The following is a 19629-nucleotide window of genomic DNA, read 5'->3' on the forward strand; positions in this document are numbered from 1 at the left end:
TGGTAAGGGCACACAGGAGAGTGTCATCACAGTGCACCAAGGTTATAGGTTCGATCTCTGGTAAGGGCACACAGGAGAAACAACCAGTGAGTATACAGCTAAATGGAACAACTAAGTGGAACAATGAGCTGATGCTATTTTCTCTCTCTCTATCCTTCCTCCCATCCTCAAATCAATGGTTAATAAGATGTTTCTGTAATTGTTCTAAGCTTTGGTCCAAAATGTCCTATGGTAGAATAGACTTGCCTAGCCATACTCCCACACAAACATGTCTCTGTCTTGTTAACCCCATCACCAGCCTTTCCTCCTTTCTGATAACTCTTCTGAGAATTAGCCTAGTATCTGGCACAATATGTTGTCCATAACTATTTGTTGATATTCATCGCACTTCTCCCGAACAGTGCTTAGGTATTAATCCTAAAGTAGATACTCCTGATGTGCAGTGGGAGTCATTAGTGTCTGAATTTCCTTAGAGGGTGTCAAAACTGAGAAAGAAGATAGCTAGCTAAAAGGTCTCCTGGCCCTGGCCGGTTGGCTCAGCGGTAGAGCGTCGGCCTAGCGTGCGGAGGACCCGGGTTCAATTCCCGGCCAGGGCACACAGGAGAAGCGCCCATTTGCTTCTCCACCCCTCCGCCGCGCCTTCCTCTCTGTCTCTCTCTTCCCCTCCCGCAGCCAAGGCTCCATTGGAGCAAAAGATGGCCCGGGCGCTGGGGATGGCTCTGTGGCCTCTGCCTCAGGCGCTAGAGTGGCTCTGGTCGCAACATGGCGACGCCCAGGATGGGCAGAGCATCGCCCCCTGGTGGGCAGAGCTTCGCCCCTGGTGGGCGTGCCGGGTGGATCCCGGTCGGGTGTATGCGGGAGTCTGTCTGACTGTCTCTCCCTGTTTCCAGCTTCAGAAAAATGCAAAAAAAAAAAAAAAAAAAAAAAAAAAAAATAAATAAATAAATAAATAAAAAGGTCTCCTGATGGCTAGCTGGGCTTAAATTAAAAATAGAGCCTAGAGGTCATTTCTAAACAGGGGCCTGACATACAAACCAGCTCTGGGAGAAGCTGTACTAAACTGCTTGCTTGCACTGTTTCTGCCAACTAAGCAACCCTTGTAAAGGAGTTTCTGGATTCTAATTTCAACCAATGGGAATGAAACTTTTACTGTCCAATTGGAGCTAGCTGTTATAGCCTTATTAATAAGCATCTTCACTAATCAGTCAGAACAACTTCATTCCAACCAATCAGGACAGTGCTTTTTGGACCAATCAAACTGTGACCCTATGGAGTCCTTATTTACATGAGGACAGACCAATCAGGTACAAGTAGCTGGACTTCTCTCTATATAAGTAAACTTTCCTCTGGTTAGGAGAACCCAGACTCCCTTTACATTGAGGGCTGCAGGTAGTGTTTCCCTGGGTGGAGATGAAACACCAAAGAACTCTTCCTAGGGCAGTTCACAACAGGGGAAGTGGACCTGCTTTAACCATCCTAGAGCAGAGCTGTCCAGCAAGAGAGGGGCCTTGCCCCAGGCAGCCTGTACCAGAGCCAACCTCACAGCAGTGGTGTTCCACGACTGAGCTGTAACACCAGTAGTGGGATTCAGCCCGTTCGCACCAGTTGGGGAGAACTGATACCGAATTTTTTGTTGAGTTTGGCAGACTGGTTGTTAAGAAGGCACTTGTAATCAGGGTTCTCTCTAAGGTGGGAGGCTGCCCAGGCTTTCTACAGTGTGGAAATCACAAATTTACATTCTTTACTCTTTTTTTGACATTCATCTGTGCAATAGCGTATTCTAAACCCCTGTAGTAATGTTTAGTCTGTCCATAGGTGAAAAAAATTACAAGTTAGGACGCCAATCAAGAACCAATACAGAAATATCTTAACAGTTTTATTGTTTTTTTGTCAGGTATTATTTAATATTTTTTCATTAATATTTTAAAACTCATAATTTACTTTTGTGTACCTCTTTTACTGTTCTTATTTGAGTACTAAATGCATAAAATAATAAACTACCGTCTGGTATATAATTTCTTTTATACTTAAAACAGTAATTAGGGCAGAGAACTGATTGTTAAACATTTGAATCCCACCACTGTATAACACTATTGAGCCGCCCCACAGGCATGCTTTTCCACAGCTGAGGCTGTATCAAGAATGAGCTATTTGCACTGAATACAATTCGTTTCTTTGTGGCACCCCAATTTGGGGATTCCTGTTGATGTTGAATTGGTGCCAACACCCATGGGCTAAGTGGGAAAACAACGTTTGCAGGCTCTGAGTCATTTGTAAGGCTGGCATAGTAAACGTGGCTCAATAGGAGGGCAGTGAGTTTCATCCTCTGGAACTTCCCGAGTGAGCCATATGCACCCAAAGGTAGTCAGAGGCCAAAAGTCACTGAGCCTTTGGCTCCTTTAAAAGGCAGGGCCTAGCAGTAGCCGCTGAGGGAGTGATTGGCTGAAGCTGCTGTCTGCGCGACACGGTTGCTAGGGCGCCGGCGTGGGGGCCGGGACTGGATTGCGGCCGCTGCGCAGAGAAGCGAAGTGCCTGCTGGGTCAGGCTGTTCCCCGACGCCAGGTGGCTGGTGGGGGTGCCACGCAGGCCCCGAGGTTCCCAGCTAGGCGGCGCCGTCGCCGTCGCCTTTGCGGTCTCGCTGGGTGGGCGCCTCCGGCCGGCGGGCAGGACCCCCGCGACCACGCGCACCATGGGCCAGTGTGGCATCACCTCTTCCAAGACTGTGCTGGTCTTCCTCAACCTCATCTTCTGGGTGAGCGCGCGGGGGGCGAGGATCCGGACCTGCCGCAGAGCGCAAAGGGGTCCGGGCCTGCGGCAGGGGGTGAGGAGGTCCGGGCCCGCAGGATGGGCTTGCAACAGGGGGCGAGGGGTCTGGCCCCGCAGGACGGGTGTGCGACAGAGGGCGGCGTCCGGCACTGCAGGACGGGCGCACGCGAGGGGTCCGGCCCAGTTCCCGGAGAGCTGTCGCCTCAGATTCGTTCAGGCCCTCGGGCCTGAACACGGTGTTTCCCACGGCGGCACGTTTTTCTCGTGGGCGCGGAGCCCTCACGGCAGCCGGATCCGAGGCCGGTAGGCCGCGCTGCACCGAGGCGGTGGTGCTGCCACCTCGGGGGCGACCGAGTCCCCGAGCTCTTTGTGCGTGGAGACCAGGCTGGCTAGTCACCAGCCCGAAAACTGAAAGCTGCATCCTCAAAAGTCAAATAGTCCTTTGACCAAGGACATTAAACTGTTTGTTTTGGTCGTGGGTGAGGGGAGCCCAAGGTTATAAACCTTGGTTAATAGTCGGATGTCACAGATTTTAAAAGCGATGTTTCAATAGAAAGTGGCTTATGGATTTTTTTTTTTGGACATATTCTCCAATAAAGGGGATGTTTATAACCACTTCATTTTAGTTCAGGTCCTTAGCTCACCAGGGACTTTTGTGATAACCTGTGATGGTGCTATCAGTCTCTCTATCCTTTCGTCCACTTGGACCTTGCACCCGGATAAACCTTAAGCATTCTTCCTTCACATCACTTTCTGTAAAGAAATGAAAACTTTAAAAATTTCAGCAGTAAAGTTGGTTCAATCTCTTTTTCTGGGTATTGCGGGGGATGTCCTTAGTCACCTTTCCTGGTCGTAATTTTAAGCACATGCTGTTCTGGACAGGCTTCTCTTTCAACACCCCTCCTCCCCCCCCCCCCGCCCCCCAAGGCTCCTCCAGCATTCCCACTACTTATACTTTTGTGTGTCCTCATTCAACTTCTTCCTACAGTCATACCTAATTTGAAGAAAATCTGTTTCTTCTTACAACTTCTTCTCCACCCTGCCCCCCAAAGGATGAAACTTTTATGTATCCCCAGTGCTGTCGCATGAAAGGGTAATGTTATATAATAAGACAACTGTACACACATGTATATTTCCATAGAGTTTTTTAGGGTATTTGCGGTGTGTTTGAAAGAGTCCTGGCGGATAGTACCTCTTGAAAATCTCCCAGGCGACTTTGAGGTTTTCATGTTAGTGTTTCTCATACTTTAGTTTGTTACAAGCCTTTTTAAAAGGTATGTTCAGGGATTGCCAAATGATAAACACTCTATTATTAATAGGAATCTTAGGCAGAGGCATGGCTTCTTACCCTTTAGATTTTTGTGATTTTTATGAGCTAACTATTTGATTTTGAGAAATAATTTGTCAGATGCATTCTAGGCTTTTCAGGCTCAGGGATTTGAATTGTTAATGAAATAAAATTTTGGAAATACAGGATTCATTTTTTTATATATACAATTAAATTTTCAATTACTCTTAAATATCAGTTAAGTCTAAGGAATTGTTCATGAATCTTTGGAAATTGTGTTAGCATATGTTATATTTGGTTGTACTTTCTTCGTGAGAAAGGTTATTTTTAGCTTCATTTGTGCTTTTTATAGTGGGTTATTGCCAGGCCTGAAGTATTGCTGTGCACTGAAAACACTCTTTATTAGTTAAATAATTAATTAATTTGTTGTGTTTACATAGATTCTAATGTCTCCCTGAATGCATCCCCTCACCTGTATTCCCCTCAGCATCTCCCTTAACCCCTCTCAACACCCTTCCCTTCAGGTTTAATTCCATTCCTCAGTTCACATTGTTCTTGGATTCCTCAAATGAGTGAGGTCATATGATATTTTTCTTTCTCTGCCTGGCTTATTTCACTCAACGTAATAGTTTCCAGGTCCACATGTTATTTCAAAAGGTAAGATTTCCTTCTTTTTCCATTGAATATATGTACCACAGCTTTTAATCCACTCTTCCACTGATGAATGTTTGGGCTATTTACAGATCTTCGCTATTGTGAACAATGCTGCCATAAAAATGGGGGTGCATATTTTTTAGAGTCAGTGATATGGTGTCCTTGGAATATATTCCTATAAGTGGGATGGCTGGGTCAAAAGGTAGTTAGTTCCATTTTTAATTTTGTGAGGAATCTCCATACTGTTTTCCACAGTGGCTGCACCAGTCTGCATTCCCACCAGCAGTGCAGGAGGGTTTCCCTTTCTCCACATCTTCTTCAGCACCTATCATGTGTTGTTTTGTTAATAAGCACCATTCTGACTGGTGTGAGGTAATATCTCATTGTGGTTTTAATTTGCATTTCTCTAATGATTAGTGATGTTGAACACTTTTTCATCTGTCTATTGGCCATCTGCATGTCCTCTTTGGAGAAGTGTCTATTAATTTCCTTTGCCCATTTTTTGATTGGATTGTTTGTCTTCCTGGTGTTAAGTCTTACAAGTTCTTTATAAATTTTGGTTATTAACCCCTTATCAGATGTATTGTCAAATATCGTCTCCCATTGTGTAGTTTGTCTTTTTATTCTGTTCTTATTGTCTTTAGCTGTGCAAAAGCTTTTTAGTTTGATATAGTACCATTTGTTTATCCTGTCTTTTATTTCACTTGCCCGTGGAGATAAATCAGCAAATATATTGCTGTGATAGATGTCCGAGAGCTTACTGCCTATGTTTTCTTCTAAGATGCTTATGGTTTCACGACTTAACATTTAAGTCCTTTATCCATTTTGAGTTTATTATTGTGAATGGTATAAGTAGGTGGTCTAGTTTCTTTTTTTTGCAGGTAGCTGTCCAGTTTTCCTAACATCATTTGTTAAACAGACTGTCTTTACTCCACTGTATGCTCTTACCTCCTTTGTCAAATATCAATTGTCTATAATGGTGTGAGTTTATTTCTGGGTTCTCTGTTCTTTTCCTTGATCTATATGCCTGTTCTTATGCCAGTACCAGGCTGTTTTGAGTAGAGTGGCTTTGTAGTATATAGTATAACTTGATGTCAGGAAGTTAGATACCTCCTACTTTATTCTTTTTTTTCAAGATTGCTGAGGCTATTCGTGTTCTTTTTTGGTTCCATATAAATTTTTGGAATATGTGTTGTATATCTTTAAAGTATGTCATTGGTATTTCAATTGGTATTGATTGAATTTATAAATTGCTTTGGGTAATATAGACATTTTAATGATGTTTATTCTTCCTAACCATGAGCATGGTATATGCTTCCACTTGTTTGTGTCTTTCTTGATTTCTTTTATTAATGTTTTATAATTTTGTGAGTACAAGTCTTTAATCTCCTTGGTTAAATTTACCCATAGGTACTTTATTTCTTTGGTTGCAATAGTGAAGGAGTTTGTGTCCTTAGTTTCTCTTTCTGACATTTCATTGTTGGTGTATAAAAATGTGTATTTTTATACACATTTTTATACCTCTGATTTCTGTGTATTAATTTTATATGCTGCCACCTTGCTGAATTCATTTATCAAGTACAGTAGTTTTTTGACTGCGACTTTAGGGTTTTCTATGTACAGTATCATATCATCAGCAAATAATGATGGCTTTACTTCTTCTTTTCCAATTTGGATGCCTTTTATTTCTTCTTCTTGTCTGATTGCTGTGGTTAGAACTTCCAGTACTATGTTGAATAAGAGTGGTGAGAGAGAGCACCTCTGCCTTGTTTCTGATCTTAAGAGGATTGCTTTTAATTTTTGCCCATTGAGTATGATGTTGTCTGTGGGTTTGTCATAGATGGCCTTTATCATGTTGAGGTATATTCCCTGTATTCCCACTTTGCTGAGAGTTTTGATCATGAATGGGTGCTGGATTTTATTAAATGCCTTTTCTGCATCTATTGAAATTATCATGTGGTTTTTCTCCTTCCTTTTGTTTATGTGGTAAATCACATTGATTGATTTACGAATGTTGTACCAGCCTTACCTCCCAAGAATAAATCTCACTTGATCATGATGTATGATTTTTTTCATGTATTGCTGAATCCGGTTTGCTAATATTTTGTTGAGGATTTTAGCATCTAAATTCATCTGGGATATTGGCCTATAGTTTTTTTTTCTTTGTGTTGTTTTTGCCTGGTTTTGGAATCAGAATAATGCTTGCCTCATAAAAGGAGCTTGGAAGTTTTCCTTACTCTTGAATTTTTTGAAATAGCTTGTGAAGGATAGGAGTTAATTCTTCTTTGAATATTTGGTAGAATTCACCAGTGAAGCCATTGGGCCCCTGGATTTTGTTTTTTGAGAGTTTTTTTTATAACTGTTTCGATCTCATTTGTTGTAATCGGTCTGTTTCTGATTCTTCCAGATTGATTTTGAAAGATTATATCATATGTTTCAAGGAATTTGTCCATTTCCCCTAGGTTGTTTAATTTTTTGGCATACAGTTCTTCATAGTATTTTCTTACAATATTTTGTATTTCTGTTGTGTCAGTTGTTATTTCTCCACTCTCATTTCTAATTTTATTTATTTGAGTCCTCTATTTTTTCTTTGTGAGTCTTGTTAAAGGTTCATCAATCTTGTTTACCCTTTCAAAAAACTAGCTCTTGGTTTCATTGATCCTCTGTATTGTTTCTTTAGCTTCTATGTCATTTATTTCCACTCTGATCTTTATTTCCTTCCTTCTACTACCTCTGGGTTTTACTTGCTATTCATTTTCTAGTTCTTTTAGATGCAGGGTTAGGTTGTTTATTTGAGCTTTTTCTAGCTTCTTAAGGTATTCCTGTAGTGCTATGAACTTCCCTTTCAGGACTGCTTTTGCTGTGTCCCATAAATTTTGAGTTGTTATATGCTCATTATTATTTGTTTCTAAGAATTTTTTATTTCTTCTTTGATCTCATTGTTAACCCATTCATTATTTAATAACATGCTATTTAGTTTCCATGTGTTTGAGTATTTTTCAGTTTTTCTGTTGTGGTTGATATCTAGTTTCATGCCATTGTGATCAGAGAAAATGCTTGATATGATTTCAGTCTTCTTAAATTTTTTGAGACTGCTTTTGTGCCCTAACATGTGGTCTATCCTAGAGAATGTACCATGAGCACTTGAAAAGAATGTATATTCTGCTGTTTTAGGGTGAAAGGTTTTGAAGATTTCTATTAAATCCAGTTGATCTAGTGTGTCCTTTAAGTCTGCTGTTTCTTTGTTAATTTTCTTTCTTGAGGATCTATTTAGGGATGATATTAGTGGGGTATTGAAATCCCCTACTATTACAGTATTGCTATTGATCTCACCCTTTATAGCCATCAAAGTCTGTTTTATATATTTAGGTGCTCCTATATTGTGTAGATATTTATAATGGTTATATCTTCCTGTTGGATTGCTCCCTTTAGCATTATGTAGTGGCCTTCTTTGTTTCTTACTACAGCCTCTGTTTTAAAGTCCATTTTGTCTGATATAAGTATTGTTACCCCAGCTTTCTCTTCATTTCCATTTGCGTGAGATATTTTTTTTCCATCCTTTACCTTTAGTCTGTGTATCTTTTGTTTTGAGGTTTGTCTCTTTTAGACAGCATATGTATGGGTCCTGTTTTCTTATCCACACGGTTACTCTTAATCCATTTACATTAAGGTTATTATTGATATGTAGTTGTTTATTGCCATTTTATTCTTAAAGCTATATTCCTCTTTTAGTATATTCTTTCCCCCCTTTGTTCTGTTTATATCAGGTCCCTTAACATTTCTTGCAGCATTGGTTTGGTTGTAATGAATTCCTTGAGTTGTTGTTTTTTTTTTTTTTTTTTTGTCTGGGAAGCTTTTTATTTCTCCTTCAATTTTAAACGATAGCCTTGCTGGATAAAATAGTCTTGGTTGTAGGTTGTTGTTCTGTATTACTTTGAATATTTCTTGCCATTCCCTTCTGGCCTCAAGTATTTCTGTTGAGAAGTCGGATGTCATCCTTATGGGGGCTCCTTTGTAGGTCATAGCCTTTTTTTATCTAGCAGCTTTTAATATCTCTTAGCTTTGGTATTTTAATTATGATGTGTCTTGGTATTAATTTCTTCGGGTTTCTCTTTAATGGAGTTCTCTGTGCTTCTTGAACTTATGTGACTTTTTCCTGCATCAATTTAGGGAAGTTTTCAGCTATGATTTGATTGAACAAGGTTTCTATCTCTTGCTCTTTCTCTTCTTCTTCAGGAACCCCAATGATGTGGATGTTGTTTCTCTACGTTGTCACAGAGCTCTCTAACGTTTCCTCAGATTTTTTTATTCTCTTTTCTTTTTGCTGCTCCCCTTCTGTGTTTTCCTTTATCTTGTCCTCTAAATCACTGATTCAATCCTCTGCTTCATCCAGCCTGCTTTTAATTGCTTCTAGTGTAGTCTTTTTTTTTCTTGCATTTTCCTAAGCTGGAAACAGGGAGGCAGTCAGACAGACTCCCGCATGCACCCAACCGGGGTCCACCTGGCATGCCCACCAGGGGGCGATGCTCTTCCCCTCTGGGGCATCACTCTTGCATCCAGAGCCATTCTAGTGCCTGAGGCAGAGGCCACAGATCCATCCTCAGCACCCAGGCCATCTTTGCTCCAGTGGAGCCTCGGCTGTGGGAGGGGAAGTGAGACAGAGAGGAAGGAGAGGGGGAGGGGTGGAGAAGCAGATGGGCGCTTCTCCTGTGTGCCCTGGCTGGGAATCGAACCCGGGACTCCTGCACGGCAGGCTCTACCACTGAGCCAACTGGCGAGGGCCTGTAGTCTTCATTTTTGATATTGTATTTGTCATTTCTGACTGGTTCTTTTTTATTATTTCAATGTCCTTTTTAATACTTGTTATTTATTTATGTGCTCATTGTGACCATCTATTGTTGTTCTAAGATCTTTCAGCATTATAAAAATCATTATTTTAAACTCTGCATTCAGTAGTTTGCTTATATCTATCTCACTCAGCTCATTTTCTGGGCGTTTCTCTTGTTGGTTCCTTTGGATTGCACTTCTCTGTCTTCCCATTTTGTCTGTGTTGCCCTGGACCTCCCTGGTTGGGACCTGGGGCAGGTCAATGGAGTCACTGCCTGTGACTGGTTCTTATCCACCTTTTGGGGGTACAGGTGATCCAGATCTTGTGTCTGCCTCTGCTGGGTCCAGGTTCTGTTGTAAATGTCAGCTGCATTCCTAGGCTTGCTTTTATCTACTCTTGTCCTGGGAGAGGTTACTTTATTTATTTATTTTTATTATTTATTTATTTTATTTTTTTTGCATCCCTCTGAAGCCGGAAACTGGGAGAGACAGTCAGACAGACTCCCGCATGCACCCGACCGGGATCCACCTGGCACGCCCACCAGGGGCGATGCTCTGCCCACCAGGGGGCGATGCTCTGCCCCTCCGGGGCGTCGCTCTGCCGCGACCAGAGCCACTCTAGCGCCTGGGGCAGAGGCCAAGGAGCCATCCCCAGCGCCCGGGCCATCTTTGCTCCAATGGAGCCTTGGCTGCGGGAGGGGAAGAGAGAGACAGAGAGGAAGGAGGGGGGGGGTGGAGAAGCAAATGGGCGCCTCTCCTATGTGCCCTGGCCGGGAATCGAACCTGGGTCCCCCGCACGCCAGGCCGACGCTCTACCCCTGAGCCAACTGGCCAGGGCCCTGGGAGAGGTTACTTTAAAAGTTCAAGTTCCCCGGCCCTGGCCAGTTGGCTCAGCGGTAGAGCATCGGCCTGGCGTGCGGGGGACCCGGGTTCGATTCCCGGCATGGGCACATAGGAGAAGCGCCCATTTGCTTCTCCACCCCCCCCCTTCCTCTCTGTCTCTCTCTTCCCCTCCCACTGCTGAGGCTCCATTGGAGAAAAGATGGCCCGGGCGCTGGGGATGGCTCCTTGGCCTCTGCCACAGGTGCTAGAGTGGCTCTGGTCGCGGCAGAGCGACGCCCCGGAGGGGCAGAGCATCGCCCCCTGGTGGGCAGAGCGTCGCCCCTGGTGGGCGTGCCGGGTGGATCCCGGTCGGGCGCATGCGGGAGTCTGTCTGACTGTCTCTCCCCATTTCCGGCTTCAGAAAAATACAAAAAAAAAAAAAAGAAGAAGAAGTTCAAGTTCCCCTAAAATCCTCTTTCTGTTGTCTTTTATTGCTGGCTACTTGTTGGGCTCAGTACTGTAATTCACTGATTAGGTATGGTATTAGATGTGGCTGCTTCTCAGCCTCAGGTGTCATTCTGTCGAGACATTTTAGCTCCTGTTGTGTGGTCTGTCTACCAGGCCACTGCCACTGTTGCTGCCCGGGGCTTTTGGGCTCAGGTGTTGCTGGCTTCAGCCCACCTCCACGACCGACGCTGCCCTGGTCGGGCTCGCGCATGCCTGCGCCCACGTTTGGACCGCTTTTGGGGCTGCCTCAGTCGGCACAGATCTCAGCAGCCGCCTGGGGGGGGAGGGGGGTCATGTGTGCCCTCTCTGATTACCGCTGAGGTTGCCTGTGCTCTCTTTACTCCTGAGGGTGTGTCTGCATCCTGAGCTGGTTTGCCTGCCCCCCGGATTCTTGCAGGAGCTGGCACGACTTCCGCTGTCGCTGGCTGGCTCATGCGTGCCCGTTCGTTCCCCCTCTGCTGACTCTGCAGTCTCCGGCCCACCAAGGGCAGGCCACTCAGCGAGCAGAGCTCTGTGTGAGCCCGGGTTTCTCCAGTGGCAATGGTGGTTCCTGGCTCAGTAGGCCGGCTTGTGCATGCTCGCTCGAACCTCCGCAGCCGTGCTCTACTGCCTCGGGCCTGTCTGCCCCGGGAAAGCACTCAGCAGTGCAGTGGATGGTGTAGCTTAGACCTTTGCACTCACTATTTATGTCCCTAACATGGCGCCTGGCTCTAAGTGCCTTTGTTCTAGCTAGAGTAGAGGAGCCTCTGGTGGATGGGGCACTTCCTTTCCTTTGCTGGTGATGCTGTTTCACTTTAAATCTGGGGAGTGACTCAGCCCAGGGGCTAGGGTGTCCTCCTGGAGCTCCGGGAAAGTGGCTGTGAGCCAGGCTCTCCGTGCAATTCCTTTAATACAGAGCCTGGGTCTGAGAGTCCTGCCTCCTTCTCGCAAACTCTGTATAGGCTTTTTTCTCAGCCAAATATAGTTTGTCAGCACCTTCCTGACTCCAGGGCTCTAGGCTGGGATTTCAGTTTTGGGGATAAAGACCTACAACTCGCTGGACAGCTCTCCCCTTCGTGAAAATTCCTCCCAGGTGCCACTCCCTGTTCCTTACTCCCGGGAGCAGGGCAGCCTTCTCCACATCTCTCCTTTTCCTACCAGACTCAGTGTGGGTTCTTTGGTGGTCCTTGGCTGTAGAATCCTCCTAGTTCAGTCCAAAATTTGTCTTTCACGATGAGTGTTCTCAGATTTAAGTTGTAATCCACCTTGGTTCTTGGAAGTGGGAGTTGGTGCATCTGCCTACTCTGTGGCCATATTGTCCCCTGTCTTGAAAACACTCTTTATCTAGGTTAGCAAACATAGTAAAGCTTTTATGAGCTGTGGTAAGGATATTACACAGACATGAAAGGGAAAAGATTGTGGCAAAGAGATTAGTGGAAACTAATTTATGAGGACACAGTATTATTAGATGTATTTCCCACCAAATGATTAGGGTCAAATTATTGGAATCTGATGCTAATGGTTATGATAACTAACATTTGAGTGCTTATTACACTTAGGCACTGTGCTAAGCACTTTACATGGAGTGTCCTCATATCAATTCCATCTGACAGAGAATATTATTGTGCTTATTTTACAGATGAGGGCTTTAATGGTTAGTTGAAAGTAGCACACTCAAGGTATGGCAACACCTGTGTTCAAACTTAAGTTGTCCAGTACTTTATAACCCATGGTATTAGAGAAAAGTATGATTTTATTTTTGAGAGAAAAAGACGGGGCTGATGGGGGGAAGATGAGAAGCATCAACTCATATTTGTATCACTTAAGTTGTTCATTGATTACTTCTCATAAGTGTCTTGCCTGAGGGGCTCAAGCCAAGCGAGTGACCCCTTGCTCAAGCCAGTGACCTTTGGGTTCAAGCTAGTGACCTTGGGATCATGTTGATGATGCCATGCTCAAGCTGGCAACCGCAGGGTTTTGAATCAGGAACTTCAGCATTCCTGGTCAATGCTCTATCCACTGTGCCATCACTGGTCAGGCCAAAGTGTGAACTTAAAAGATTTGGAGAAGGAAAGGAGTTTATTAGGCTATGTTAGAGTCACTTTTCTAAAACGTACTGAGTTTAACCTTGGTTAGAATATATGTCATCCTTTAAAATATGCTATTTAACTTAGTTTTAAAAAGTGAGGCCATTCTGAGGAATTATTTAAAACAGATGTTAACTGGTTCTCCCTGGGAATTTGTAATGCATTTTCAGTTCTAATAAGTATATCCTTATATAGTGGCTCCTCCCTCCTTTTAAGACCCTAATGAATATAAGTGGAAAAAGGTACATTCACTGCATGGGGGTAAAAGTTTATCTAGATTCCCTTGGGCAACTTTTTAACTTCATTGTACTGGCTCTTCACTATCAAATGGTAATGACTGATAGTGGATAAGTATTAAAGCTTAATTGCTCTGGCAAGATCTTTAAACCACACCTTTTAATATCTTGAAAGCCTGGTTCTGTTGGCAGTTTGTTCACTGAGCTGTGATATGGAAGGAGGATGTACCTGACATATCTAGGCTCTGCACTAAATAACCCATCAAGCCATAAATGTTAACATGACTTGGTCTAGATTATTATGGACAGCAAAGCTAAGAAAGTTACTATATAAAGGCACACACTAAAAGGGGGAACAATCATTTCTAAAATCTTGAATATTGTCTAATGGAAACAAGAGTTTCTCATCCTATTCCAGAATATTAGAATTTGTGGCTTGAAAGATAATTTTGGATAAGTGAAAGGATGTACAACTTGGATCTCTTTGTTTTGTGAAGTGACACTAGACCCATGATTTATACAGTATGAAGGTACATGAGTACATATTGAACGCTACTGGAATGGTCATTAACTGCACTTTTGTGCCAAGGTCAGACAGGATTCTTACGTGGGTGGATCACTTGATCTGACCCAGGAGGCCACATCAAAAACAAGTTTTAATCAGTACTTTTTAATTTTCAGGTTTTTCTGATAAAGGTATCTGAGTAATCATGTTCTATATTATACAAATTACCTTTACTTTTTCTACTTGTGTTTTAGGTGTTGTAGAGACTGTAGGAGAAAGCTTTGTCTGTAGTTGTAGAATTTACATTCTGGGCACATCTGTTTAGGCTGTTTTTCATCTGTATGAGAGGTGATAGCAACACTAAAATACTTATGGAGTAGGAAGTGCCACAGGTTCAGAAAGACCTTTAAAGCGCCTTTATAAACAACTTCAGAATGTGGCACCTTTACTAATCATCATTCACTCACATGAAATACCTTTCATATACAAATAGTATTTGGAAGCTATATGTAACCTTTAAAATTTATCTCATCATTTTAAAAAAGCTTTTCGCATCATACTTGCCTCTAAATACATATTACTAAGGAAAATTGTTTTAACTAAATATAACAAATATTTGAGTGCCTAGTTTGTACTTGTATTAGTGATAAAATGATAAAAAAGACAGTGAAGATCTTGGACTTAATTTTTCTAATGGAGTAAGACAGCTAATTAAAAATAAGCAAGAAAAGTGATGTGTTATGCAGCAGAAGTAATTGGGTTATATGATAGAGTGATTGAGTGACTGCCTTTGGTTGGTAAAGAAGTCTTGTACAAAAAGAGAAATTTAATCTGGAGTATAAGAAGGATCTGGTTTTGGGGTGATTTTTAAGAAGGTGGGAGCACTCAAGACAGAACAGTGTGTAGGCCCTAAGGCAATGAATGGGTTAACAATGAAATTAAGGAAGAAATCAAAAGATACCTTGAGACAGTGGTGGGGTTCACCCAATTTGCACCAGTTTGGCAGAACCAATACCTAATTTTTTGTTGAGTTTGGCAAACCAGTTGTTAAAATGGTACCTATAATCAGGGTTCTTTCTAAGGTGGGCGGCTGCCGAGGCTAGGTGAATTTTGCCAGTGTGGAAATCACAAATTTACATTTCTTACTCTTTTTTAACATTCGTTCATTTGTGCAACAGTGTATTCTAAGTGCCTATAGTAATAATGTTCATTCCATCTATAGGTGAAAAAATTTGATGGGAACTATGCTTGTAATATTTATTAATTTCATAAAACTCATTATACCTTTGATGAAATAGTACATTTTAATTCCCTTGCATTTGTTACTTCAGTAAACAAAAATATAAGGAGAAAAAATACCTGACAACCAAGGGGTGACAAGCTGTCGTTTGTTTTAGATTTATGTTATGCCCCAAATTCCCCTGAGATTATGAGTATTATATAATATTTTTCATTAATATTTTAAAATTCTTTCTTAGAATATAATCTAGTTTTGTGCACCTCTTTTATTCTTATTTATTATATGCATGAAATAATAAAACTACCTTTTGGTATATTGGTTTTTTTTTCTTCTATTTTTTAAATTTTTTATTTTTATGGAATCCAGAGAGAGGAAGGGTGGTAAGGGGGAGACAGAGCCATCAATCTGTTTCTATATGTGCCCTCGTCAAGGACTGAACCAGCCACCTCTGCATTGCATGACAATGCTCCAGCCAAGTGAGCCATCGAGCCAGGACGGTATATTGGTTTTTTATACTTAAAATGGTCATTAGGGCAGAGAACAGGTTGTGAAATTATTTGAATTCCACCACTGCCTGACAAATGAAAATGAAAACACAACAACAGAAATCTATATGGGATACAGTGAAAGCAGTCCTAAGAGGAAAAATCATAGCATTATAAGCCCACTTTAAGAAACAAGAAAAATCTAACCTTACACCTATAGGAACTAGACAAAGAACAAGAAACAAAGCCAAAGAACAGAGATAAATGAAATAGAGTTTACAAGAACAATACAAAAGATCAATGAAACCAAAAGCTGGTTCTTTGGAAATATAAACAAGATTGATAAGCCTTTAATGAGAATCATGAGAAAAGAGGGGGGTAACCCAAATAAGTCAGAAATGAAAGAGAAATAACAGCTGACCACAGAAATACAAAAAGCTATAAGAAAATTATGAACAACTATACACCAACAAATTGGATAGTCTGGAAGAAATGGATAAATTTTTAGAAATATACATTCTAACACTAAAACAAGGAGAAATAAGAAATCTGAACAGACCACTTACAACTAATGAAATTGAAGCAGTAATAAAAAAAAAAACTCAAACAAGCAAAGGTCCTAGACTGGATGGCTTCTGGCCTCACCGGTGGATTTTACCAAACATTTAAAGAAGAAAAACGTCTATCCTCCTTAAATGATTTCAGAAAGTTCCAGAGGAGGGAAGACTCCCAAGCTCATTTAGGTGGCAGACATTATCCTAAATCAAAAACCAGGTAAGAATTCTGCAAAGAAAGAGACCCTGGCCAATTGGCTCAGTGGTAGAGTGTCAGCCAGACATGTTGATGTCCTGGGTTCAGTTCCAGCCAGGGCACACAGGAGAAGTGCCATCTGCTTCTCCCTTCCCCCTCTCCTTCCTCTCTCTCTCTCTCTCTCTCTCTTCCCCTCCCACAGCCAATGCTCCATTGAAGCAAAGTTGGCCCAGGTGCTGAGGATGGCTCCATGGCCTCTGCCTCAGGTGCTAGAATGGCTCCGGTTGCAACAGAGCAATGCCCCAAATGGGCTGAGCATTGCCCCCTGGTGGACATGCTGGATGGATCCCAGTCAGGTGCATGCAGGAGTCTGTCTCTCTGCCTCCCTGCTTCTCACTTCAGAAAAATACAAAAAAAAAAAAAAATTTACAGGCCTGTATCTCTGATGAGCATATATGCAAAAATCCTCAACAGAATATTAGCACATCAAATTCAGCAATACATTAAAAAGATCATACACTGTGATCAAGTGGGATTTATTCCAGGGACTCAAGGTTAGAACAGTATCCACAATTCAATCAATGTGATACACTGTGTAAACAAAATGTAGGATAAAAATTATATGGTCATATCAATAAATGTAGAAAAGCATTTGACAAAATCAGCTTGCTGTTCTGACTGGTTGTCTCTGCTACCGTATCTTCAGGATCATTAATTTAATCCTCTGCTTCAGCTAATCTGCTATTGATTCCCTCCAGTATATTCATCATTTCAGTTATTGTAGTCTTCATTACAGACTGTTTCCTTTTTATAGTTTCTATGTCCTTTTTTTATGTTTCCTGTCTCTTTGTTGAAGTTCTCACTAACTTTCTTAAATATCTTCATAATCATTGTTTTGAACTCTGTTTCTGGTAGATTGCTTGCCTCCATTTCATTTAGGTTTCTTTTCCCCTGGGGATTTCTTCTGTTCTTCCATTTGGGATATGTTTGTGTCTCCCCATTTTGGCTGCCTCTTTGTGTGTGTTTATATGTATTAGGTAGAGCTGCTATGTCTTTTCAGTCTTGTCAGGGTTTCCTATATAGTAAGTGTCCTCTGGGGCTCTTTTGAGCAGTCTCCATCATCTGATCTGGGTGCCCAGAAGTGTCCCTTCTGTGGGTTGTGTGTTGTGTGTGTCCTGTTGTAATTGAGCCTCGATTGCTCTTGGCATGTTAGTGGGTGGTGTTGATGTTGCAGGACCAAAGGAGCAACTCCCAGAGGACAAAAACACTCAGACAAGTGCTGGAGGAAGGGGGATTTATTAGCTGATGGAGCAGCATGACCCAAAAAAGGCAACAAAACACAAGCTCCTGGAAGTTAGTTTTTCTGAGTCTTACAGCTTTGGCTGTCATGTGAAATATGCCTGATTTCTTTGACTTGTCTGCAGACCCACATGACTTTTGTGTCTCCAGGAGGATAGGGGATATGAGAAGAGGTTTGTACTGTTTGTCCCTGAGTGTTCACATATCCCGTTTTTCTTGCCTGTGTTGCAACTTATTTCAGGGAGCTGATAAGGGGCTGCACAGCTGTGGTTTGTCACTTTTCAAACTTTCTGTCAGCCCTTTGAGCCCTTCCTCCCCCATTGACAGTCAGGCTGACTGTCTATAAGGTCATGTTATTGCCACAGCATCCAAGGTGCTGTGTGGGGGTTGACCCCAAATGGTGGGGTTTGCCTGAACCAGGCTGGTGCTTGCCAAGACCACCCTTTGGGTGTGCCACTTGTAGAGCTAATTGGATAGTGCTCTCTTGTGGTCTAGAGTTGACCACTGGCTATGTTGTGTCTAGGGTCTCTTGGGAGGGTCTTTCATACAGGCCAGTGTCAGACACTGTTTATGGCTGACCTGTTAGGAGCCACAAAGTGATACATAGTTGTTAGCTGCCTCTACTCATCCTGGATGTCCATGGGAGGGACCATGCTGTAAACCAACAGTGGCTGCCATCAGCACCATGCCTGCAATAGTCAGCAAAAGACCCAGGGCACCCTGAAAGCTGCTGCTGCTTTCCCATAAGGTTCAGCCTCTGGAAGAGCCCTGAACATGCACATGTGGGTGTGGTAGAGTATCAGGGAATCAGCAAGGTGAGGTGTGAGTAGCGTTAACCAGGTTAATACTGATTTAGATGTTACCAGTGCTGAGCCTGATGCCAGTCAACAAAAGTCTGAGGGTTCACCAAGGCCAGCTACCACTTGCTTGGGGCCTGCAGAACTTTGTGGTGGGGCAGGTTCTCAGGAAGTTGTCAGGGTTGGTTGAGTGGTGTTCACCTAGCTAATGGAGATTCAGATTTGGCCATGTGTGGGAAGGGCTCCACACAGGGACCATGGTGGATGTTTCTCCAACCCTGGCCCTCAGCTATAGAACTCAGTTTTTCTCTCTATGTCTCTGGTGCCCCCTGAGCTGCTGTCCCAAGCCCAAGGTAAATGCCTGTGAGCAAGAGTTTGTGTGGTGTCCCTTTTAAGAGGACACTTGGGTTTCTAGGCTTCACCCAGAGGGACAAAATCCCTGCTGATTTTCACAGCCAGATGCTGTAATGGCTCCTCTCTGGCACTATACTTTAGGCTGGGGAGCCTAGCTCAGGGCTGGGACCCATGGGGAGGTGGTCTGAGGTGCACCTCTACAGCTGAGACAGTCCTTCAGATTCTTAGCCACCTCATGTGGGTGTGGGGACAGTCCATTACATCTCTCTACCCCTCCTGCCAGTCTTTGTTGTATCAGAACAGTGAGAAACAGACGTCTTGCCACACACACAATCAATTAGCCAAATTAAGAAATTAAGGAGTCTTTAATGCCGGCACACGGACCACATGGAGGCCAGAGTTTTTCAAATCAATGTGACAAGGAACACAGTTTGGGATTAGGTTTTATAGGCAGAATTACATACTGATGGAGGAATGGGGAGAAGAGAAAGCATAGCAGTAAAACAGAGCAGTGAAACAAACTGTCTTACAATGTTTATCTATAGCAGGGGTCCCCAAACTACGGCCTGCGGGCCGCATGCGGCCCCCTGAGGCCATTTATCCGGCCCCTGCTGCACTTCTGGAAGGGGCACCTCTTTCATTGGTGGTCAGTGAGAGGAGCATAGTTCCCATTGAAATACTGGTCAGTTTGTTGATTTAAATTTACTTGTTCTTTATTTTAAATATTGTATTAGTTCCCGTTTTGTTTTTTTACTTTAAAATAAGATATGTGCAGTGTGCATAGGGATTTGTTCATAGTTTTTTTTTTTATAGTACGGCCCTCCAACAGTCTGAGGGACAGTGAACTGGCCCCCTGTGTAAAAAGTTTGGGGACCCCTGATCTATAGGGTTAATTCAGGGAGAAACATTCTGGGAACACTTGCAACCTTGCAAAGCTAGCCCAAGGCCACAGTCTGGGAAACTAGCCTCAAGGCCAGGAATAGGGAGTCTTTTCAGAAAAAGTAAGTTCTGCTAAAAGTCTCTTTGTTTTAGA

The 19629-nt window shown here is 42.8% G+C and overlaps 1 protein-coding gene across 1 annotated transcript in view; it reads left to right on the forward strand.

Annotated features, from left to right (window-relative positions):
• Positions 1–2514: 2514 nt before the first annotated feature.
• Positions 2515–19629, forward strand: part of TSPAN3 (tetraspanin 3) — a 32113-nt gene continuing 14998 nt past the window's right edge. The window contains exon 1 of the mRNA XM_066342562.1: positions 2515–2752. Coding sequence (XP_066198659.1) covers positions 2690–2752 — 63 coding nt within the window. The 5' untranslated portion in view covers positions 2515–2689. The remainder of the gene's footprint in view (positions 2753–19629) is intronic.

Source organism: Saccopteryx leptura, chromosome 6 (genome assembly GCF_036850995.1).
Source record: "Saccopteryx leptura isolate mSacLep1 chromosome 6, mSacLep1_pri_phased_curated, whole genome shotgun sequence".
NCBI lineage: Eukaryota > Metazoa > Chordata > Mammalia > Chiroptera > Emballonuridae > Saccopteryx > Saccopteryx leptura.